At 38.1% G+C, this 26,265-nt stretch overlaps 1 protein-coding gene across 6 annotated transcripts in view; it reads right to left on the reverse strand.

Moving 5' to 3' along the window:
- Nucleotides 1–26,265, reverse strand: part of magi3a (membrane associated guanylate kinase, WW and PDZ domain containing 3a) — a 139,903-nt gene that overhangs the window by 49,840 nt on the left and 63,798 nt on the right. For all 6 annotated transcript variants that reach the window (XM_079849691.1, XM_079849689.1, XM_079849692.1 and 3 more), the window contains 2 exons: nt 18,122–18,238; nt 8,754–8,873 (listed from right to left, as the gene is read on the reverse strand). In XM_079849691.1, coding sequence (XP_079705817.1) covers nt 8,754–8,873; nt 18,122–18,238 — 237 coding nt within the window. The remainder of the gene's footprint in view (nt 1–8,753; nt 8,874–18,121; nt 18,239–26,265) is intronic.

Genomic DNA, 26,265 nt, shown 5'->3' on the forward strand with positions numbered 1-26,265 from the left:
GTGTGTTGTTAGCTATCGGCACGTAAGCACAGCAAGTAAACACTGCGCTCGTGATTCTTTAGCTCCGCCCACACGGCACGCCTCCAGCCGCTCGGTTTTTTCCGGAAAGAATCGGTACAGCCTATCTTTCTTTTATAAATATAATAAAACTAAAGACTTTTTGGAGATATGAAGGATGCAATACTACTCTATAGGTACTCAAGATTAACATGAGATTGACTGAAACTGAGTGTTTCACCCCCCCTTTAACACTGCAGCTCGGCTCCCTACAGCGCTCCTCTGGACCCCGACGCAGCACTCTGCCACTTTATTATTATTTATTGGCAACAGTCCACCACTGAAGATTAAGAGTGTATGGTTTCTACTTCCCAGAGAGGCAGGAGGTCTATCTTACAAGCTTTACTGTCCTGTGTCATCTGGATAAACTTCCTGGGGTGAGAATGGTATCCGTACAACGTATGGGAAACTATGCAGCACTTCATGCTGACCTACTTTCCCAACTATTCACAAAAGCACTGACTACTTGACAACTAGAAGGGAGGACAGGACGATAAAAAACCATATTGATTCATTTTTCACCCTTAAGATTTGAGAAGTAAGCCATCACAATCTATTCAATCTTACAACTGCTGTCACATAGACGTTTAGGACATTGAATTGATGAGGAGAGTTATTGCTTTAACCTAGCACAGACCCCTTTTATTGCTTGAAAGATGGCAAATAAGAACTGTGATAGGTGCTCTTTCCTTTGAAATATTAAAAAGACACCCCATTAGGGCTGTCGCAGTGAAGGATTTTCCCTTGCGGTAATTATGAGTTGCTCAATAGCGCGATATGCGGTTTTACTGCATTTATTCATTTATTTTGCACAAAATAATTTATTTTGCATGCACAAAAACGAGTACATTTTCAGTAACCAATAAACCGAAACTAAACAGCGTATCTGCGCATTGAAAGCCTGTCACTCAGAGCGCAGTTGTTACGGCAACGGAGTGAGTCATTAAACCATTCATTCAACAACACGTTCAAAAACGCTGATTGATTCATTAAAAGATAGTAGTGAAACAACAAGGTTGATTATTTTTAACTTTGAGCTCCACTTTTCAAGGCTCAGCTGACCAGCAATGCGTTGCATAGGTAACGCTGAAGCTTAACTTAATAGAGACAAATGGCATTGATTCAATGCGTAACTCACTGAGTTTTGTTTCCCGCGACCGCGAGTTCCTCGCGCTGTGGATGCTGACCAGCGCTGTCGCTGATGCCATTCATGGTAAATACCCTTTATTTTAAACGTTAAAAGGATGACAGGACAAATATTTAACTTTCCTTGGACACGGCAACCTTTTCACGTATGACTTGACCTCAAAGACAGACGCAGGTAATCGCACGCACTCAGTCGATCTCTCTCATTCACTGTCTGTTTAGGCTTAAGTGCAAATCCACGAAGCCTCTGTACAAATCACCATGATAAAACCATGATCACCACGTCTTATTATCATTATTAAATTATTTAACATTCAATACACATGCACGAAGTTCAAAACAAGAAGGGTATAGCCTTATGAAAAAAGAAAAGACGTGAATATCGCGGTTGCTGCGGTTACTTGAATTCCTCTGCGGTTGGCTTGTCAGTAGCGCGGTACTGCGATATTGCGGTTATCGCGACAGCCCTACACCCCATCCATAAAATCACTAACTGACTGCAACCTTCTGCGCAGCTTAATTTACACTCTCATTTGGCAAGTTGCATCATTTGGATCATTAGCCTTTACTTGATGTGGAACACAAAAAATAAATATGGGTTTAAAAATCTCACAACACAGAGTTCATTTTAATGTATTCCGGGAAAAAATATATATATAAAAGAATATTCAAATGTATTCAAAATCCTAAAGCTCCCTGTTTATTTCAGGTTTAAATTAGATTTTGAATCCCGATATCGATATGGCATCAGACTTTTGGAACCCTCTGTATCTAATGGAAATACATTATCACTGCAACATAATAATTTTCCTTCATGCAATCTGTACTTGGTGTGGACTTCACGTGGCTGCACAGCAGATGGACAGTGCTTTAACAGAAGTGTGCACTGTCAACAGCCGTTATCATCTCCATCAACAGGCGGTAGGCCATGCATGAAATAAACCTGCTTACTCAAAGCAGTTCTGCTGAGTGTCCTCTCCAGATTTCATAAACGCATAGAAGCCTACGTGACTGGAATAACTGAAGTATCCAAAATGGCAAAGTTCAAAGTAAGGGCTTTAAAGAACACAGCTATCCAGTGGGAAGTTAAAATAAAAGGATCTATTATCCAACATATCATGCACTGTAGACACCCTCTACAGTGGTATCCCATCACTCAATAGGATGAGTATCAACACAGTCAGTACTGTAGGCAGAGACTCCCTCTGCAGTTTTATAATTTCGGAGTGTTGTCACGAGTCGCTCTCTCGCTGATATACCTGATGATTTTGGAGTTATATGTAAAATGAAATTGCAGATTGTTTTATATATGAGATGAGGACATGTACAGCCAAAACCAGCACGTCCAGAGCAAGTAAGCTTTGAGTATTTAATTTTACTGAACATTATTTTATTTATCCTTTATAGTGAAGAGACCATTTGAAGGACATTGGTTTAATTATTCCCTATTTGAGCTTAACTGAAACTAGAGTGTTTGTAGACGTTTTAAGAGGCTGTGTCGACCTTGATTTATTGCAATTTTGAGGTTTTCAGTTTTATTTCGATTTTAGAAAATAAACACGTGATTGCTCTCCTCACAAATCAACTGTTTCTTGTTTTTCACTGGCATGTCTCTTAGGTGTTGAGGACTAGTGCATGTTTGAACCTACATTCAATACGAGTAAAATACTTAAGTACTGTTAAAATCAGATACCGTAAAACAACTCAATCGTATTAGAATTGGTGACTTGTAACTTGTCATTTTTGATGTAGGGTCTGTACCTTTACTCAAGCATGGTTTTCAGGTACGTTTTACACCTCTGCCCTGCGATTACCCTTAATTCATGACTGTAAGACATGTTTATCATAAAATGTCTTGATTATACATGAGCATTCAGCACAGTCGAAAAGTGTGATCAAATCATGGCCATAATCATGCCATGCCACAGCCTCTGGGGTCACCTGTCAAACAGCGGGCACAGCATGATGGATCGCTCATAAACTGCGCGCTGTGTCATCCTTGATTAACGGGCAAACACAGCGAGGGAAGGGTCGTCCACTGGGGTCTGTGATGATTTTTGTTAGCATTAATCTGTGGGAGATGGCTGGGCGCTGTCAGAGGAATGGCGATGATTTGAAACCATCTTCCTTTCACCACTGTGCACTAAATGGCATAGAGGAGGAAAGATAGACAGGCTGATAGCAGTAGTTGTTTAACATTTGAGTGTTTTATGTCAAATAAATATCATGCCTGCTCCATCGTCCCCGATGAACTGATGGAGGACGACAATTCACCCATGACGATCAACGAGCACAACAAATACAGACCCGCCACGGATATTTTCCCTGAATGATGTTTACTCTCTCACACATAATCACCCACACAAGCACATAAAGCCTCACACCCTTAAAAGGAAATTAAATGCGAGTTGACTCATCTATAACCTTTACCCACACGGGCCAAGTTGCTGTGCAATTTAAACATCATTGCACTAAAAATACAAATCAAAACATGCAGTTTAGTCAGAATTATGTTGCACATGAGCATCTATTAAGCCTGTGTGCATCTTAACAGCATCTTTCCTTTGACTATAACTGTTCTTAGTGTGCACTAAGGCAGGGTTTTTTCAATGTCAAGGACCCCCAAATTTGGGGCACAATGCTTGATGCCTTAGTATGCAGTCAACATTTAATTTTACAATGTAATAAGCCGAAGGAAAAGTTTGTCTCAGTCATTTGGGAAAATAATTTCAAAGCACTGAGTTTCTTTGTGTGGGGCACTGTGGATGTATGGACAGATGGAAAACAATATCGCCCAAAGCCTTTTGGATTCTATTGTGGGATGTTGGGGATATTGCTGTGGGTGGTGGGATGCTGTTGTTTAATCCTCTTGATTCTGCATCTACACAAACAGAAGAGAGTTCTTGCACTCGTTCAGAGATGAGAGCGATTCTCAAATAGTTTTAGGACACCATCAATGATAAAGCTCATCTTGAGGAGAGTCATCCTGGTTCTTAAACAAGGGGCCCGGGGCCTATTAGGCGATCTCAGGAAACTTTCAAGGGTGCCTTAAGATGACTTGACATTATTTAAAATAACTCAAAACAAACATTGAGAAATATTTAGATTTTTAGTTGTTTTGGCTTATTTTATTTTAATTCACCCCTTGAACAATTGGGGTTTTTTTTTTCTTTGTTTACCAAGGCTGTATTTATTTGATAAAAATACACAAAAACAGTAATATTGTGAAATATTTTTACATTGTAAAATAACTGTTTTCTATTTTAATTTAACACTGAATTTTCAGCATCATTACTCCAGTCTTCAGTGTCACATGATCCTTCAGAAATCATTCTAATATGAGGATTTTCTGCTCAAGAAACAATTCTTATTATTATCAATGTTAAAAAGATTGCGGCTTAATGTTTTTGTTGAAACTGTGATGCACTTTGTTTCAGGATGAATAGAAAGCTCAAAACAACAGAATTGATTTATCTTTTATAACATTATAAATGTCTTTAGTGCCACTTTTGATTCATTTAATGTGATTGTGTCCTTGCTGAATAAAAACATTAGTTTAATAAAAAAACAAAAAAACAACACATTGTTTATTTTCCTGTCCTGACGAAGCCCCTCCTTCTGAGATGTGCTGTGATTGGTTAGCTGGCCAAGTGTGTTGTGATTGGAACAGCTTAGTTTGGGAGATGTTCGGGAAATGTCATGCCCCTTACCAATACCGTGAGTTTCATCTCCTCAGATGTAAATATTTAGGATGGCATCAATTTCAAACCAATTCACGCCTGATTCAGACTTAATGTTAACAAACAAGAGGATCATGCAGGACGGGTTTCATGCACTGACATAGCAAGCACGGATTTCACAGGACGTTTCAGAGTGGTATGTTTTTTTTGTTTGTAATTTTCTTATACATTTTAGATACGAAGTTACACACCATTTTATCATGATACTTGTCAGAAAACTATGGTAATACAAACAGTAATCGATCTCAAAACCATGGTTAATTTTCCTAAGGGGTGGTGAACAGCCTTACAACAGCGAGAGCTTACAAAAGTTACAGTAAACACATGTTGGCTAGCAGGCGAGCGGAGGCAAAGCTTTGCCTTTTGTTTACATCGTAGCAACAACATAAAACTAATAATTGGAACTGTTAATAGAAAACGCAACTACAAATAATAAGACATGCTTACAAGTTATGCTCCACAAACAACAGATTGTCCAGATAAAGTGGGAACTGCTCCATTTCAGCTTTTGTGCGTAGCCTGCATTGTACTCTCTTAGGTTCTGGAAGCTGTTCTCCGTAAAATGTGCAGCACACAGATAAACGTTGGGATTATAATGTTCAGGAACAGTGCTTAAAATAAATTTTAACCCCTCAGAGTTTGTCAGCCTAAGGAAGGTCAAACAAATGAATTTTGGAAACGGGATGGAAAAAACAGTGTCTCTTTGACGTTCTTCTCTAATGCAGCTCAGCCAGACCTCGCCCCCTTTGTTGCGTATTCTGTGGGTGGAGATTATTTAAATGAGTAACATTGTGACTTCAAAAGATTCGGGGGAAAAAACACGTTGTAGTCCAAACAAGTCGTTCGTTGTAGTTCTTGGAAAGTGGATTCTGTTAAATAAAATATCTCCCTTTGGAGTGGATTTAGAGCTTTGTAACCTTGATCTTTTTTATGCTCAAACAGCAACATTACACACTAACTAAGGTTGAAAAAGTGAAAAAGCATAATAGGACCCCTTTACAAAATATTTGATTGGGCCGAAATTGTGAGGAATTTTTTTTTTTTTTTATCCTCATCCAGTAAATCATGAACAACTGGAAAAGTCATGGGGCCTTTGAACATTGTTGTGGACAATGAGGGGCCTCGGAGTAAAAAAAGTGGAGAATCGCTGATCTAGAAGATCCTTCCTGGCACATGGCAGAGAGAAATGGAGAGAGGGTGTGATTGCCGTATCTGCCGTCATTGCTCACTTCTCATGGAATTGTGGGTGGAAGTGGACTGGTTTATAAACATTGTCTACCTGCGTCACTCTGAGGTGGCTGTCCTTCAGTATTCGACATTGAAACAATCATTAGAAAAGCAAGGGAATTTGCAGGAGATTTCCCTCAAGGGATTCAAATGCAAGATCTCATTATTTTTAAATCGCTGTTGTAACATTTGAACAGGACACACAGAGTTTATGCCATAAAACTTGGGCATAACCAGTTACCATTGATTACATCATGCTCCAGGCATGTTGAAAAACTGCTCAATTATTTCCTTAGCCTTTAAAAAGCTAAACTCAACTCTGGAGAACACATAAAATCGCTCTCTATTGCATACACACAACATCATCTCTAGCTTAGAGTTTGCTCTTGAGCATACAGTTGCTGAATTTACAAAAGTGAACAAAACTTGCGAATGGTGATGAATGTCATTGGAAAATTCCTAAAGGGCATCTAAGGACCCCGAACATTGTCTTCCTGTTTCACACACTCTGTATAACCAAGAAAGATTGTCTTCCCCTGCTTGTAAAGAGATGGAACTGAACATAATCTTGTCTGTTCTTCTAAACCAACAGTTAACAATAACTGAAAACAGGATGGGCCATAAAATGTGTTTTCACTGAAGAAGATCACAAACAAAACCATATTATATTTATGGGAACCAAAGTCAAGTTACTCAGGCTACTACTCTTTTTTGGGGGTGTTTCTTTCTGAGACCCCAAAATGAAATTGCTTAGATTAAAAAATATATAATATAATATAATATAATATAATATAATATAATATAATATAATATAATATAATATAATATAATATAATATAATATAATATAATATAATATAATAATTTATTTTATTTTATATAATTATAGTGCTGCTTAATATGTTTGTGAAAACATTCTAAAAAACAATTTCAGGATGAACAGACAGCTCAAAAGAACAGCATTTATTAAAAATAAATATATTTTAAAACATTATAAATGTTTTTACTGTCACTTTTGATCAATTTAATGCATCCTTGCTAAATGAAAGTAATAATTTTAGTAATATATATTTGATAACAGCAAATCAAATTTTAGTATTGTATATTTAATTAAAAATATACTGTAATTAAATTATTTTCAAAAAGTAAAAGATCAACAAATCAATAAATTGCCCCCTAATACATGGGAAGGGCATTCTGAAGAAAGTCCACTATTCTAAATACATTTATAGGCTCAATAAATCATGCTGGTTTCAGGATCCTGGTTTCAATCCTAGAGCAGCATGTACCGGCTTTCTTGCCAGATGTCATGGGAAGACAAGAAATCACTAACCAGAATTGGTGAGTGTGAAATTATCCTTCAGGCTAAAATCCCAAGAGTCAAGATATTTCATGTAGATGGAAAGGCCCCAGTTAAAGTCACCCACTGTGACATCCACATTGGACAGATTTACTTCACCCTGGAAACTACAACAAGTCCTTCCCATAAAACAAGAGCACTTAGTGACTCATTGAGGGATCATTAACCAAACCTACCACTGGCCAAAAGCTAGGGACTTGCCAAGCATTTTGGGGGTTTATCAGTGAGGAACTCAACAGCTTTGAGGCAATGACATTAATAACTCAGACCTTGAGATCCTTTAGGCATGTTACAGAGACGGCATGAATCACACAAGGTGAAAACCCTCTGCTCTGAGCTATTTCAAGTCAGCAGAGGAGGTATACGAAATATAAAAGGGTGTGCAATACAAACATTCAGCACACTTGTCTCCCTTAATTACCATAAAAACATGGTGAGTCAGCAACCAATGCTGAAATTGCACAGTAAGTAATGTAGCACACATTACTTTTTGCTATGGTAATCTACAGAATTTGAAAGCACTACTTCAAGAGTGAAGGAAACCAATGTTCAACTAAGATCAACTAAGATGACCTAGTTACAGAGCTTGAATTGAAATTCCACTTTCTTCTTTTTCATATGCAATTAATTCAGCTTGAAATACATACAGACTCCATCAAACTTTCTTTTTTAATTGTAATTTTTAGCCTTAAAGGGATAGTTCACCCAAAAATTAATGTTCTGTCATTATTTATTTACTCTAATTTCAGTCCAAACCTGCAAAACTTTCTTTCCTCTATGAAATACAAAAGTTGATCCTTTTAAACTGTTTTTGTCTTTCATTGTATGGATAAAAAAAACGTAGAATATAAGAATATCTAAGAATTTCAGAATATTTTCTTTTGTGTTCTGCAGAAGAAGAAAGTAATACAGGTTTAGAACGCCATGAGGGTGAGCAAATGATGAATTGTACTGAATTGTGATTGGTCGTATATGTCATATATCCTTATATAATATAATTTACACTCATGTTATGTTTCTTCTCATGAACAGCTGATAGAAAACAAGATGCGTGCTGCTAATAGCAGAATGCATTACCCTTTCTCCGATCAATGCATCTTGCAAACACTAGTAGTTTCTTCTGCAAATACATCTAGTTTAGATTGTGCTCTCAACAAGTATCTGTATAGCAAGCCCACAAGAAATGACCCTTGACTCTCAGTGCTCCTACACACGGTTTCTTACCATCATAGGTTCCACTCTCCAGTAGCAGCCCGCTCTCCTCCAGCACACGAAACTCCCCCACGCTGATGAAGTTATAGTCCACTCCTGGAACCTCCCCTTCGCGAGGCTGCCTCGTGGTACCTGACAAAAGCACACAGAACGATTAGTAACAAATTATTACAGAAAAATGCTCTTTTTGTGTAAAGCAATTATGTGCACTTTTTAAAAACTTTTTATTATAGGAAGGTGCCACAGAAAATTTCTTGGAAAAATGTAATTTCAAAAACCTTTTATGTATAGATTTTTTGTCTTACCTTTGTACCTACCCACTACGGAGCCATCTGTCTGTCTGTCTGTCTGTCTGTCTGTCTGTCTGTCTGTCTGTCTGTCTGTCTGTCTATCTATCTATCCAGTAGGCTAGTCAACATTTGAAGTGGATAAAAAAAATTCATCAAAGTTGCCCTAAGACAAGAATGGGTATTGTTCAAAACTCATGTATAACTTTGGTGAAAGGTTTTCATCTTCAAATGTTGACTACTGTATGTATGTATGTATGTATGTATGTATGTATGTATGCATGCATGTATGTATGTATGTATGTTACATACATACATACATAGAATATATTTTAATTAAGAAAACAGACTCGTGTTATATATATATATATATATATATATAAAACACGAGTCTGTGTTCTTAATTAAAATATATTCTATCTAAATATGTAAAATCTTTGTCTAATTCCAAACATTAAAAAAGAAATGATATATAAATAGTAAAATAATATCTACATAGTAATCTGAGTTTCACCTTACAATACAAAAACATTTGGAAGTTAATAAATTCCCATAATTTAAACATCACTCTGCAAACATGACTAAAATCTACATTATATTACTTTAGTAATTTAAAGCTCCAATATGTAACAATTTTGTAATAAAATTTCAGAAAATAACTTGCACAGTGTGATATATTTCCTCCAGTTGTGTACTTACAATATCTCAAAAGTCTCCAAAGATGTTTTATTTCAGAGAAATTCCGATTTTAAATAACTGTCCGTCCCGGAAAAGAAATGTCGCCTCTCAGTGACGCAATGTCCGCACTATCCTTTTTTCCCGCCACCACACCGGAAAATCACATGGTCAAATGCAGAAGTGGTGGTTATAGCGTTATAGCCATAGACTGTATGGTTATAGCTGTTATGGATCACGATTACTCTTTGGCGAGTATTGAAGTGCCAACAAAACGAAAGCGTCAATATTCGGATACACGCAGACTGTGTGACAAACGGAGGAATAAAAACCGGATAAATATCGGCCAGGCGTTTTCGAGATGGAGAGAGCTGCGCGACAATCTTGGACTTGACAGAGACTCTGCTCTTGCGAGTGTATTGATAGACAGGTAAGAAAATCAATTTTTTTTTTATTGTACAAGTAACGTAATAGTTACAGTAAAGATGATTTTAATAGATATGAATTACACCACATGCCTGTAATAATATAGCATAACATTTCACGTTCCTTGCAGTTCATTAATTATGATGACATAAAATAATACGATCAGACATACAGGTAAGGGTTGGGTATTGGTTAGGTTTTATCCGATACCAGTACCTACTCGGTATTTTTCAAACGGTTCCGGTGCTTAAACGGTTCTTGAAACGGTACTTAAGAAAACTAAACCGCACACACTTTATCAAAAAAATAATACCTCTGTGTGTGTGTGTGTGTGTGTGTGTGTGTGTGTGTGTGTGTGTGTGTGATTTTCTGAAAAAGATTTTCTGATTTCTGATTAAATGAAAAATTGTGCCCTTTAAAAGGCTACTGATGTAGCACAAAACACTTGAGTTAAGATCAAAATTTTGTCTTCTCATATTATGACTTTTACAAAACAGAGAAATATCTGACACTGAGCAGAAATATTTAACACACAGTATAGCCATATAAATATACTTGATATTGATATACTTCATACGTGATATACAAGATTTGCAGTTGGCATTAAAATACTAGACCCGAAGAGGAACACTCGCAGCTGAACTTGAACTTTAGTCAAGCGTGTCAGAGGTTTTGGGTTCTAATCCGCATTCGTAGTTTTTTATTTATTTATTTATTTAATTTATTTTTTTAAACCGATTATGCTCATCAGTGGTTGTAAATCAAGCAGGGACACTTTGTGTCCATTATATTTTGAGATTTCACCAGAACGAATAGATATGAGGCGCCGTCTAGGGCTTAAATCAAACTTCATTCACGCACATATGAATCCCTTGCATACACATGTACTAGGTAGTCACACATACATGTATACTACTGAATGCTCAAACTAATACATATGAAATGCACAACTTCTAAAGTCGTTCACGCGCACACACACGCAAACTCTACACACACGAGACGCGCGGAACTCTCCGCGCACATACTCATCTGAGACGCGAGCACGCACACACAAACTCTCCGCGCACATAATCATATAGACGGCGCCTCATAAATAGATCGATCTCCGCAACGTATTGAAGCGCGCGTCCGAGTGAAGCCAAGTGTGTGCGCGAGCCAAGAGAAAACACTGACACTGTATCCGCGCCACTGATCGCAGCGGCAACGAGCACTTTGATCACTTGATTTAAAAAACACATTTCAGCGCTAGATCTCTTATTTAACAAACGAACTAAATGAATGCTCTGCTGGTTAACTGGAGATGTTTTATTATTGGATCATTCGTGCCGCGAGATGTTTTATAGGGGGCGGTAAAAAAAACGTCAGGCACCGAAATCAGGCACCGAAAGTTTCGTTCTTATTCGGTCTGGTTACTACCGTTTACGTCGGAACCGGTTCCCTATTGGAACCGAGTTTCGGTACCCAACCCTACATACAGGTAATACAAAAACGAATAAATTACCTAATCCGTGATCATGATTCATGATTCCATTTAGATACATCGCTAGATGGTGAAAACGCATTAAAAACGACATCTCCCATCGTCACCTCCTTCATAGCGTCATCAAGCTTCGCCTTTGTTATTGTTGGAAACTGCGCCCTCTTGTGGCAAAAATTTTTTACATATTGGAGCTTTAATGCAGATTTTAAAGAAAGTAAACAGATTATAATTCTTTTAGTTCATTTTGAGTGTTGATCTCCAACCTCATTCTCTCTGAAGAACTGCAAACAGAAACTCTCTGAAAACATTCTCTCCTTGAACAGAATAACAACAAGGCTCGCTTTTGTTATTAGCCTTTATTGTTGTCCTCCGTGCAAGACAGAACACAATGAAAAATCTGCATCTAGATATTCTGCTGTAGTGTATCTTTTTCGATCATAAGAATAGTTTACACTCTGCTTGCTTCATCACTAAAGTTTCTCAAACCTGACAGTCACACAGCTGCTATTGTGAGGCGAGAGCCCAGATGCCAGTTTCTGTGGTGGAGGAGGATAAACAAACAATTATCTCTGCAGTTTGCACAAGCCACATGAAACACCGCCAGCTGCTTAAGCACCTTAGCATCCACCCCAGCACGCTGCCACACAACCCAGCACACTTCAGAACATCATAAATGCCTACAAAGAAAAGACTGACCCTGCCTGGCCATCTCTTCAAAGACTGCTTTGAGGCATTTTAATGTCACTTTTCACATTATACATTTGAATTCTGAATGCAAACTTTTTTTATATCATACAGAAGACTAATATTGGCAATACTGAATGAGGTGTTTATTTTGTGACATCAAAAGTGGGATGAATTGTATTCACACCTCATTATGGGCTCATGGTCATCTGTGAGATCCCTTAACAAGCTCTGGAAAAGTCTTAAATCTGCACAAGCGTAAAAAAGCAATCCTTTGAGATTGACCACCTAGGGCTCTTTTTATTTCAGCATTCATTTTTTTTTATATATATATCTGCGGATGAGGCAGAGAAGGGTTACCGTCGAGCCATAACGGATATTAATGCCAGCAGGAGGAAGGAGGGAGATGGAAGCTTCAGCCGAGCTTCAAGGATTATGTGGCAATTTGGACTCCGGGCGTTCTTCTTTCCCGCATTTTTTTTAAGGACATGGCTTTAATGACTTTTCTGTCCCCGTGTCCAGTGAGACATGCGCAACAGTTCCATTCCAGAGGTTTTCAGATGAGCAAACGGTATGACGGCCAGTGCAGTCAGTGCTTCATGAAGGAAATCGATTTATGAATCTTCATGCTGCTCTTTTAGCACATACTGTATCATAGTGACCACATCTGTTAAGCAAGAACCGAAGTCTTATGATAGATTGATCACTGATAATCTTCTTCAGTGAGCTGTAATCAATAAAGTATTAAGTTAAGAACTGAAGTGTGACCAGGTCTTTGAGTCAGTGAAAGAACCGGAATAGTGAACGAATCTTTCTTTTGAACTGTTTTTTTCTCTCATTGAAACAGTTGATCCATTCATAAATCTGACTGAATGATTTATTCAGGCTAATTCGGTTCTTACGGATTCAATAATACGTATTCTTCAAAATATATAAAAATTTTATCATACAGAATAAAAATTAAAAGGGGTTTAAAATGACACAAAGGTGAGTTAATTATGCCACTGGCACAGGAATTATGGGTAATGTGCCACTGATTTAAAGGGATAGTTCACCAAAAAATAAAATAAAAATGCTGTCATCTTCTACTCACCCTTATGTTGTGACAAACCTCTATGACTTTCTTTCTTCGGTAGAACACAAGATAACATATTTTGAAGAACACTGGGAAACAAACAACATTGGAGCCCATTGACTTCCATTGAATGGACCAAAAAAAGAGAGACATTTTTCACTATATCTTATTTTGTGTTCCCTAACAAATAAAGTCATACAGGTTTGGAAAAACATATAGTGAGTAAATGATTTTCAAATAAAATTTCTTTAAAAATCTAGCAATATATTATTAAACATTGACTGCAATTAAATGGCAATACTGATCCTCACTGTCCTTCACCTTTACTGTGATTAATAACTTACAATTAAATCATTATTTAATTATTTTACTTGACTGAAGCCTGGAAGATGAACTATGCCAGTTAATTCTGACATTACTGCTATTACCAGCGCTATTAAATATAATTAGACCAGACCTGTGTCCATCATCTGGCTCTCATCCCTGATGCTCATGATTATACTGGATGGAAAAGTGTGAATGGAGGATTGTGTGTTGAGTCATGGGTCTGAACACCCAGTAACAAGGACAGTGGATGAGAATGACATTAGAGATTCCAGGTCGGCCCTCACACTGAGCTTGTGTCTCGTGCAATGTTGAGCCACAGCAAACGAAACATCTGCTCAGGCCTGGTGTCCATTAAAATCCCAAATCACAGAGAGCCACACGCCAGCATGCAGGACTCAAAAACAGTGGGAACTACATCACATCTCTAAACCAACAGACAGAGACCAAATTACAGTAGGTTGGTTTATTACATTTACTGAAAATACTGTGAATAGTGTTTGCTGGCATACTCAATGACACTAAGGTGGGTTGTTGCAATGCGGCTTATAGGTGATTGACCCTGTAAAGCTTGACATATGAAATAGTCCATTTTTCTTTTAAATGGAACTGTTTATTGAACCTTTAAAAGTATGGTAGGCCATTATTTTCATAAACACTTTTTGTAAATGAAATGATGTATGGATAATCAAATAAACCAATGTTTCTTCAGTCCAGTAGGTGTTCATCTTGAAATATTACCAACAATATAAAAGTTATTCTTATGTTAACTTTATAAAAATCATTAAAAATTTCACAGCAAACACTTTGGCATGACCTGAAGGTGGATGTTTTTAAAATTATACAACAGGCCTCCAATGAATCAAACTATCAATCAGATGACAGAGTGATTGAGTTTTTCAGCAAAGTTATGCTGATAATTTAGAGGGATAATGTGTATCAAATATGATACAATAGGCTTAAAGTATCGTCTTTAGTGTTTCACAAAAGAAAAAAGTCAAGCAGGTGATTAAATGACAGAATTATAATTTTTGGCTCTATTCTTTTAATACTTCGCATTAAGTGTTTCTTGAAATATCTAACCCTAAGTATGAGCAACATTAATAGTGATAAGTACCTTAACGAACAGCACTAATTAAAAGATTACACCACAGCCCAAGAGAAAGAAAAAAAAGCCCTAATTAAAGATGTACGAGTAATTAAGGCATATGTTTCACTAATTCACTGGTTTGTGGCCAGACCACATATTCTGTACAAGAGAAGATCAAAACACATTTCGTGATTAAGTACTGGTTCGTTGGCATTGATGTCTTTAAGAAAAAATCATTGTTCTGTTCCAGACGGTCTGTATCTGAAAAACGTTGCCAAGAAATTCCTGAGCCAATACTGGCAAGTAATTCTGCATTACCTAACAGGTTTAATCGATCATGATTATGTGACATTAACTCAAACAGTACAGACATTGGAAGTATGGAAACTAAAATTGGCACAAGAGAAATGGGAGAGAAGGAATAAATCGTCATCAAGCAGGCATCAGTGGCCTGCGGCATCTGCTTGTTATAGCAGGAACGAGGCAGGAATCAGGATTAAATACCCGTTCACACCAAGAATGATAACTATAAAGATAACTATAACGATATTAGCATCCACACCAACAGAAGACAGCCTTCTGTTATTATGACCGCGAGCTGCAGTTAGACTGCCACTTTAAATAATCGAGCTCTTTAAAGTCAGGTGGATTTTGATTGGCTGTCAATGTTTTTATAATTCATCAGCTGGAAACAATCGTTCTGAAAGTGATTCCAACAATATCATTCCTCTGTGTCGTTATCGACTCAAGACCCTCAGCTGCAGTTTATGTGCACCAGGGCTGGGTGAAGTGTCTATTCTAGCAGATATAAAGATAACTGTAGAAAACACATGCTGAGTCTATTTACTCTTTCAAGATTCCCTTTAGATGAAATTACTGTGTACAAACAAGCACTTGGCAGAAGCACTTCTAAAGAGCTGTTCTAGATTAGACCTCCCATTTATATTAAGCTGAAAATGACTAAAAAGTGCTGTGTGTTGGTTGAAACACACCATTTCCAACTTTGTTTGGTGGATCAGGACAAATATAGGATTGCACACAGATTATGATCATTCAGATTCCAGGCATCAGATCACTTCTGCTCTAATAAAACTAATAAAATGACTGATTTCACCCAGGGTTAATATATTTAACTAAAACAAAAACCATAAAAAATTAAATAAAGTGTTGGCTACATTAAATGGAATAAAATAAAACTTAACATATCTAGTTGCCAAGACAAGATTTATAGTTTTCATTTAGTCCACTTAATGTACTAAAATATCTCAAATTAAAAATGAAATAAACATAAATAAAACTATATAGATATATTTTTAAAAAACAAAAGCTAATAAAAACATACAACGTAAAATTTAAATGAAGGAAATATAAAACAATTATAATATTAATTTCACCTTTTAAAGCAATAACATGGTGACAAATATAAGGGCAGATTTATACAACACAATTACTGGTGTGTACTGGCTCTTTTGCAAAACATGAAAAACATGAAACACTTATAACGAATATCTTTGAAGTAAATATTGTGGTGAAATGTGCATATTAATGTGCAATAATGAAGATGCATACTGCATGTCTTCTGGGACTTTTATTTTGAACTAATATCCTCATGCTTTAGAAGTGTTAACATGTCAAGATGTGTAACACACAATCTGTTAAACAGATAAATAAAATACCGGCAGGGCTCCAGACTAACTTTTTTTATTAGGAGCGCTGTAGCCCCTGACTTAAAATTTTAGGAGCGCAAGCAGAAAATTTAGGGGCACACCTTCACATTTTCCCCCTAAATAACTATTACAGACAAATGCTTTGATAATAAATAGATTAATCGTACAGAAATTATGGTGCAGTTTTATTTTAAGATCACAGGGCTCCAGACTAACATCTGAGGGCCGCGGCTCTAAGTTCTACAGAAAGTATTTGGTAGCACTGTGGGATGACAAAGCACTGAGCTAAATTTGAGGTGTATAGATAAAGTTAAATTTAATTATTATCCTTCATAATGTCTTAATATTATTTCAAAAGCAAAATGAGTGACAAAATAGATATTAGGGAGTGAAAATAGCCAATAAGCGCCCTCAGCAGCTATGTTTACAATGGTAATTTAGTCTTCTTTTTAAAAAAAATAAGAATAAGTGTGAGTTTTCCTACTTCTTGAAACTTTCAGTTTTATAAATAGAGACAATCTTTAAAGGATGAACAAAAATGTTTTGGTCGACACATTAAAAAAAAAAAAAAAAAATTTAATAGGATATAGTTTTGAAGTGCTGGAAAAAGATGTGTAGGCTACTTTCATAACCACAGTATACCATAGTTATAGTTATGCCTGGTTCAGAATACGCAATGTTTTTGTCTGTTACTATAGTCAATGTATCAGATTACACGATTTCGACTCCTAAAAATCTTGTCATGACCTGGACAAGAAACATTGTCAGACTACACATTGCTTTACGACCAGTCATCTCGAGCCATCTCACACACATATTCACTCGCACATGTACACACGCACTCACTCACATACACGCACATAGACTAACGCACGCACGCACGCACACACACACTCACTCACTCACTCACTCGCGCACACACTCTCTCACTCTCTCTCGCTCGCTCGCTCACTCACTCACTCGCGCGCGGGCGCACACACACACACACACACTCATTCACTCGCGCTCACACACTCATTCACTCGGAACCCTTCATGGAGGACCGTTAAAAAATTAAACATGCTAGTCTTCTTGTCGTGATGTCGTAAACAAAGCATCGCAGACGCGACGTCGGTTGTCGCCCACTATGAACGAGATTAAATTTACTGGTCGCACATGTGCGACTGGATGTAAAATTTAGTCGCACACTCTCAAATTTTGGTCGCAAAATGCGACCATTTGGTCGCAGTCTGGAGCCCTGTACCGGAAAAAACGTTTTGTTGTACATATGTTTTCACTATAAACCAGAGGTATCATTTTATAATGAATGAATGAACGAACGAACGAACGAACGAACGATGCAATATATATTGCTTTACAGATCATTAGAACTGCAGCACTGCTTAATGTCATAACTAAATGCTGCATGAAGAACCTGGAAAATCCAATGTATACATAGTGTGTTCCACACAGTGAACTAAACATGGAGCAATTTCAAACACAGCTAAAGCGCTGACTGTAATACAACCAGCCTAAAGCGCTCACAGTACCCATCATACCCATGAAACGTTGGACTGACGAGTCACTGACACCATAATTATTATCTGAGTAGCTGGTGTCATGGCAGAGTCATCTCAGTGTGACCTGCACTAACACATTTAATGTGATTTAAGGATCAGAGGGGGATACTCACAGGGGATAGTGCGCAGGTACAGGTTATCTCTGATCACCTGCTGGAGCTTGTGGTCCAAAGAGCCTTTCTGGAACTGCAGGCTGAGGTAGTGACGCAGATCTGTGTTCAACACCTTACCTGTGGAGAGAGAGAGAGATTTCATCAGGGTAAACTTTGGGTAGTTTGAGTTCACGAGTCCATGCATGTGCAAGCCATTTTATATCCGTATTATAACACACTGTATTCCAATTGAAACAGGACATTCATTTATTATTCCACAAAATGTAGGTTTTTCCATCATGTCTTCATTTTATTCTTTAGGAACTTATTGGAAGCAAAAGTGCTCTCCATATGACAGATCAGCTGTGTGGGTGATAAACAAAAGTGTAAAATTGTCAGTTGCAAATGAGGTGAATATGACTAAATCATGCTAAACTCTGGAAACTGTCCCAGTCTTCCTCATCATTAAATGACATCCTTGATATGTGCAGCAGGAGGTCCAACTGTTTCTAGCAGTACAAAAAACTTCCGCTCCACGAGCATCCAGATGTGTGAATGCATGAGGAGCGCTAACAAAACAATGCAGGTTCTATTGCTTTGCTCTCGCCAGGAGTTCAGGCGGAGTTCAAGGAAGTGTGGAGGAGGTGCAAGCCATCCTGGAGGAAGGAGGGGAGGAGACGACCCTCCAAATTAGAGAATGAGAGAGTCGGAGCCAAGCTTCCCTTGGCGACTAAAATATGGGAGGGAGGGCAAGAAAGCGACGGCTTTTTGAGCAGCTCCAGTCTCCAGCTGTTGGTATTACGCAGCTGATGATCTCTGGGTGGGGAGGATGTGCTTTGAAACTGTGCCAGTCACATGGCTTCTGCATTAATAAGCATTGTTTTGGACCCCATAGCTGCTGAAACCACCTGGCTGAGATCATGGATCCTGACACACTCTGGCATATAAGAACAGGTAAAAGAGCCCTTCACGCTACTTCAAAAGGGGTCAAGTCTTTCTTTTCTTTTAGCTTTTACAGTCTAAAAGTTTGAAGGGCTCAACAATGAAACATTTATTCTTCAGTAGTTCAACACTTTCTCTGGTCCCACAACAAAAGAATGATATTTTTTAGCATATTTTAAATCTGACAAAAAAAAGTTAATTTTTCTTTACAAAAATATGCAACAAGCTGGAGATATAGCCTATAGATATAATTATATTATATAACTTATACTGAATGCTTGAGTCTGATTGGTTTACAAACATTCTAAGTGTGCAATTATTTTCAGGGAAACGCACAGCTAAAGTAGTTCCAGGCAGGTCTTGACCGCATTACAGTTTCAAACCACTTCGCCAAATGATTTCAGTAATTTCAACAGTCCTTACAGCCTACAACAGCAAAAAAACTAAAACCCACAACGACACTGACCAAGCAAATAAATAGAGTAAACAATAGGATAAAAAGGACTAATTATTTCCATGTTTTTTGCCATTACTCTCTTCCACTCAAACTCACACACAGAGTACATACACACACTCGCACAGAAACATGTTGTTAGCGCTGCTCTGACGATTTTATCAGTAAAATAGTTTAACAACTTAAAAGCTACGTGACATTTCTCACTAGTGAGGTAATAACAGCGCTGTTATAGCTTCGCTATAAGCAGAGACACTGCTGCCAAACACTGATGAGATGATCATCAGGTTTTACCCTAACTTGTGGAGTTCATGCAGTTTGAATGCAGTTTTCAATGGAGCACAAAGAGGGAAATAAACACTGTAAATTCAATGTTCCAATCAAACTGCAGTGACAAATACTTTATGTGGCCTTGAGAGAAACGCCATTTGTGCCTTGAGACAGCATAAATACAAACATGTTGTGATATCTCTAGCTAATTTCGAATGCAAGGTAATCAAAACAAGTCTCTCCCCAAGCAATTCTCTCTCACTGGGAATGAAATGGATGGCCCACTGTGATTGCAGATTAGCCTCGTTTCATTGGTCGACTTCGACGCATACTAATTTGCTCCAATCTAAATGTGCTCAAGAGGCCCATCATTCTCATTTAGAGTTCTGGTATCAATTCCACCTCTTTGGCTGTTTAGGAAGACATTAGTGTGTCTGTCACTTCACACAGTTCTCATTTCCAATAGTGTAAAACATGATTTACTGTTGCCGTTCATTAGGGAGCATCTTGGTCCAGCATGGGTGCGTATTGAGCTGTGCTATGAGCTCTGTGAGTCATACTGTGAGACCTCAAAGGAGAGGCAGGAAGAGTGGAGAGAAGTCCTCTTACACTGACATCACCGGCTCTAGCCACCCACACCTGGAAATAATCAGCAGCTACAGAGCATGAAACACATTGGGAATGTGGTCAGTATCACACAAAAGGTTGTAAATCACAAGGAGGCGAAGCAAATTAATCATAATATGAAATGTAGAAATAAATAGTATTTTAGAATGCTTGATCAAAACCTTTTGACTAAAAGGCCCCACTTTGTCCAGGGCAATATTTAAAGGTCCTCCTTTCTAAGCTAATATGTAACTCAAAAATATTACGATTTCAGTTTATCTGTAACACATTACAATAAGGTTTCATTAGTTAGCCTAACATTATTTAACTACTTCTACATTAGTTAACTACATTTCAGTGCGTGAGATTGTCCTGTTTTGCTGTTGCAGAAGCATGAGCTCTTGAAGCTCCGCCCTCTTCTTGAAGGTGGGCTAGAGCACCAGCTCATTTGCATTTAAAGGGACACACACAAAACAGCACATTTTTGCTCACCCCCAAAAAGTGGCAATTTTAACATACTATAAAAATGATCTGTGGGGTATTTTGAGCTAAAACTTCACATTTTTTACTACTATTAACATTTTTATGGTTATATTACTGCAACATACTTTTACATTTTTGAAATATTTATTTGTGATATTAACTGATACATTATTGTTAATTAAATAAAGAAAAATATCAAGAATATTGAGAAATATTTGACGGAAAAAAATCTATAAATTTTTTTTTTTTCAAAACTTAATGAAATAAGTTTATTTACATGAACATTTCACTCGCTTCACCCATAGTCTGGAGTTGTTTTCATCACAATGCATTATGGAAATGCTTTCTCCACAAAGGATGCTTTAGCCAAAACATTAACCAAAATAAGGTAGTATAATAAAGTAGCCTCCCTTTTTAAGCAGCCTTCGTGTCACAAGTGTGCATATGATGCCTTAAAATTCAGACTATGTAAGCAACTGCATAGGTTTTGGAATAGAGCAGAAATGTTATAGATACTAAAAGCAATGTTAGCAAACTTGTTAACTTCTAGCCTGAATTAGACCGATCCAGCCTTTTTCAAAAAAGACACATCCTCCAAAGATGTCTCAGAAAACATGAACACCAAAATGATTGACGGCAAAAAGTTGCCTCAGATTCTGACTAGCTTCATTTACATGCTGCTGTTAACTTTTTAAGCTACAGGAACACACACAATCTTTACTGAAATCAGTGAGGGACATTTTAAATATAGTATTCTAAAGGCATTTGTTGTATAAACTATTACTGAGCACAAAAATAATAAATTGTGTTCCCTCATAAATAAAAAATATGCAAAACAAGGGCTCTTTATGTGGGGAAGGCTTTCAAAGCTACCAATGGTTTTCAAATTAAGTTGTACGACAAGGTCCAAGAGCTACACTGTGTAATTCTTTGGACATTGTAAAACGAGAGGAATTTAGGTCAGGCCACAATAGCTTTGCTTCATCCTTCATCAAGTATTGTACAGTAGCACGCAGGAATGTACTCCATGTTCCCTAGCAAAATTCTGCATGCCTGCAATTCATACAAACCCAGCTATACAAACACGGTGTGCCAAAAGCCTATCCCCCAGATACGGCTGCCCGCAGTTCCTCATGGGAACACTGTTGTGTGTCCTCATACATGGATGTGGCCATTGTTGTTTTAGTGACACTCTCACACATTAACACTCATTCTATATCAGCCTTGGTCTTTGTTTACAGAACAAGGCGCTCTTTGTGGCTACGCTGTCAGGTAGCGTTAGCGAGCTGTGTCATATCTCTTGGGTGCCACCCTCTGTCTCCCACTAGACCGCACCAAGTTCCAGTCGCTGTACCAGCCAGGCTGCCCATGGGAGCCACGGGATACAATAGCTCCTTTTGTGCCTCATCATCAAGACATTAGAGCCATTCTCATCAAGGTGGAGGGGGTCAGGCATGGCCATAGAAAGAATCCATGACGCAATACCATAGCACTGGACTTTTCTTGTACAAAAGCCTCGAAGATACCCCTGATTTTCACTTCACCTATCCTTTTATATTTTAACTCTTTTTATGTGACTTACAATAGTTCAGCTCTCATCCTCGTGACTAAATTACACTAGTCATGGAGGAAGGTAGTATCTCCCCAGACAGGCTAAAATGTCAGGCAGTGGGAGTGTGGAATGGAGGTATACAGACTTTAGTCAGAGTAGACGCCATATTTATTCTGACCAGGGGCGTAGGAGCAATCTGAAAAGTGAGAGGGGTACACTGAAAACCTTATTAGTTTGGCTCATGAATATTAATGAAGTAATGTTTGCCCAGTAGTAGATTACCACTTGCACATTCTTTCACTCCACTGCCAAAGTCATTGTACGAGTGGACTGCTATATTTTTGTTCACACAGCAGGTGAATGTTAAAATATGTTTATTTCACGGAAAAAAAACTGCATTAGGAAAGCTGTGGGAACAGCTTTTTTTTTATTATTATTATATAGCAATATGACTAATAAAAATACAAATATTTCAGTGTAAAATAAAGTATTTAATTAAATAATATAACAATCATAATTTTATTTGACAGTACATTTGTAAAATTACAGAAATAAAATGTATGCCTATCTTAATTTCTTAATTTCCAAATTGGAAACAAATTAGAAAAACACAGAAAATCCTTAAAGCTTCTTGACTACAGCCAGTTTATAAACGCTCCTCATTACAAGTTTGGGAAGATGGTTGAAGCATGTCGCATTTCTTATTGCACGTTTATACACGACTCAAACTGACAGCACATGAAGAGTTCATGAGGAGTGGCATTAACTGCAAATCAACCCGCTCTGAGACACTGAAAACACAGGATCATGAGGTGCTCTCATGTAAATAAACACAGTACCACGCTTCACTCTGAAACACGCAGAACATACAGGTATTTATTCAACTAAATCGCAGAGCTTGTGATTTGATAATCAAAGTAATCTAAATCTATTATCTAAATCTATTTTCTTAAAAAAAATCTCTATTTGTGTTTGTCCTCTGCAGTTCAGATATTTTTGAAAGACATATTTTCAATGTTGCATTGGCTGAATGATGGACCACTACTGTAGGTACACCACAGTATGACATTTTGAAGGACTCTGCAGCCTCATTTTTATTCATGCCACATAAAATACAGTGTCAACATCGCCTAAGGTCTATTGTTTTATCTGAAGCAGAGAATGTTTAGTTTGAGGAAAACAGGAATATTAGTGATATTGAAGTAAATCAGCATCAGAAAGGTAACAACAACCATATTTCCAGCTGACAGCATCTTTTAGATTTACAGCACAAAACAAACAATACTTCAAACTACATGCAAAGACGACTACAGCAAACAAAGGCTGAGCTCAAACAACTCACCAACATTTGCGCAAACATTGCATGATCACATGAGTCTATTCTTCATGTATATCGGCGGAACAGCCAACTGGAAGCACCTTTCCACCTTTCCACTTCAACGCCTTCTAGCGTATGACTACGATATTATTTGCCAATATCAAACAAAGGTAACACAAATAGACACTCACATGACTATCAATTCATAGGAGTCTAAGTCACCCACCCACTAATGTGTTGTACAGACACTATACACTACAGGACACTGCTTACACAACACAGTCACCTCAACCCTAAAAAAGCCACATGCTGAGACCCCATCCTTTTTCAATTAAGAGAGTCATATAAATGCCACAGATAAACCATCACCGGGAACTAACAAGGCCATGTTATGACAGTGGTCCGGTGGAGATTCACGGGAAGCCCAGTGAAGAGCTCATTAGCAGCCAGAAAACGCCACTTGGCAACTCGAGTCCTGCTTGCTCTCTGCTTGTTAGATCTGCAGGGTTTTGTTGGCTTGCAGGGCCCAAAGTGTGCACAATTCACTCACAAGTTTGCAGGAGAATTTTAGATTTTGTCTTTATTTCTAAAAAAAAAAAAAGCAAACAAGTTTCCTAACATAAAATATATTTAAAAAAAATGTAAACAGTTTGTGAGGGAATGACAATAGTCTGTTGTGGAGTGACCTATGGTGGCTCTCAAGGGCACTCCACCTGGTGATCGTAACACTATCGTACATTAGTGCAGTTATGAGAGAGAGAGAGAGAGAGAGAGAGAGAGAGAGAGAGAGAGAGAGAGAGAGAGAGAGAGAGAGAGAGAGAGAGAGAGAGAGAGAGAGAGAGAGAGAGAGAGAGAGAGAGAGAGAGATTAGGCATGTGTGAATTAGTCTGTGGGCCCTATCATACATCCGGCGCAATGTGGTAGGCGCGACACGTGTTTTTTGCTAGTTTCAGCCCGACGCAGTTATCACGTCCTGCGCCACGTTGTTTAAATAGCAAATGCATTTGCACCTATTTGTGCGCTGGTCTGAAAATGAGGTGTGTTCAGGCGCATTGTTGGCGTGTTACTATTTTGAGGCAACTGAAATAGACTGCGCCATTGACCAACAAAAACTTGGTCTTAAGTCAATGGTGGAGTATTTTTTTTTGTTATTTAAAGGGTGCATTAGTAATGTGCGCCTATAGGCGGGTCCACAACGCGCATACACTTTTCTTATTACACACACAGGGATGCGCAGCAGCACACAAACATGACAAACATTAAAAATAAAAGGATTACAATGTAAAAGATTATTATCAGTATATTAAGATAAAGTGGAATCCAGCTTGTCCCAAAGATGGTCTGCTTGCGCGCTTTAACCTTGCGCACGAGCATATCCGTTTCCTCTCTGGAGACACGTTCAGTCTTTCCACTTGCAAATTCCTCCATGTAAATAGCAATCCGCCATGGCCCGAGCGCAACTGGCTTTTAAAAGGAATGGGAGATGAGACTCTGATTGGTTTATTGCATGTTACGCCCAAAACACTCCCATTACTCATTAAGAAAATAGGGACAACCCTTTTAGACCAGGCGCCGACCATTTTTCCAGTCATAAAACTAGCAAAAGTGGATTCAGACACGCCCTAAGTGCACTTGCGCCGTGCGCTTTAGACTATGCGCTTAGATCGTTAAAATAGGGCACTATATATACATTTAGGTAACATGTTATTTCAAAGTCCACAGTTGCAAAGTTACTTATTGTAAGTAGAATGTCTAAAGTGGTGTAACCATGTCCTCACAGACATGTTTAAGAACTTGCAAGTGTCTTGGTTCCAGAGAAAAGTAACATCTCACAGCAAGAACTGGCAAATCAAAAACCAAGGTGAAAATATCATGTTATGCAAACATTGAATTCATACGCGTGTTAACGCCTTCCTACCTACTTAAAGATGGCATTTTTCAGGTTTTGGGATGCAGCCTCTGTTCTGAACTCCCATGAATTGCAGACAAGGCTTAAAAACAACAGCACCCTCAGGCCATAACACGCTGCGACAGTTTCACACTCAAATGTCCTCAATCATCAAACTAGTAGTGAGCATGTCCTGCTTGGCACTGGCACAAAACCAAACCATACGAACAAGGAGAAAAACTGGGGGGAGGAATCAAATATTCAACGTATATCAGCAACATCCAACATCTCTTCTGCCTTGAGTTCCTTGAGTACACCTGTGATTTTCATAACCAAGCCTCTAGTGTCACAGGAAGCCATAGATAAAAGGAACAATCACAGAAAGGAGTCAAGAACAGAGAGATCTGTGGAAATCTTGAGCCGCCGGCTGCCTCCTCGCTCTGACCATTTGGTCTTTGTAGTGTCTGATGTGCTACAGTGTTCCAGCATCTCATCTCCTCCTTTCCCATCAGCTTCAGGATGGAGTCACAGAACATCCAGGAGCTTTTGAAGGTGCTGCATGAGCCATCTGGGAGAAAGACTAAAATGGCAGAGATAGGTAGAATTAAAGCTGGGCTTCCTATGATCTTGAAGCTATGTCTGGAGAATTTTT

The sequence above is a fragment of the Squalius cephalus genome (assembly GCF_949319135.1).
Source record: "Squalius cephalus genome assembly, chromosome: 18".
Taxonomy (NCBI): domain Eukaryota; kingdom Metazoa; phylum Chordata; class Actinopteri; order Cypriniformes; family Leuciscidae; genus Squalius; species Squalius cephalus.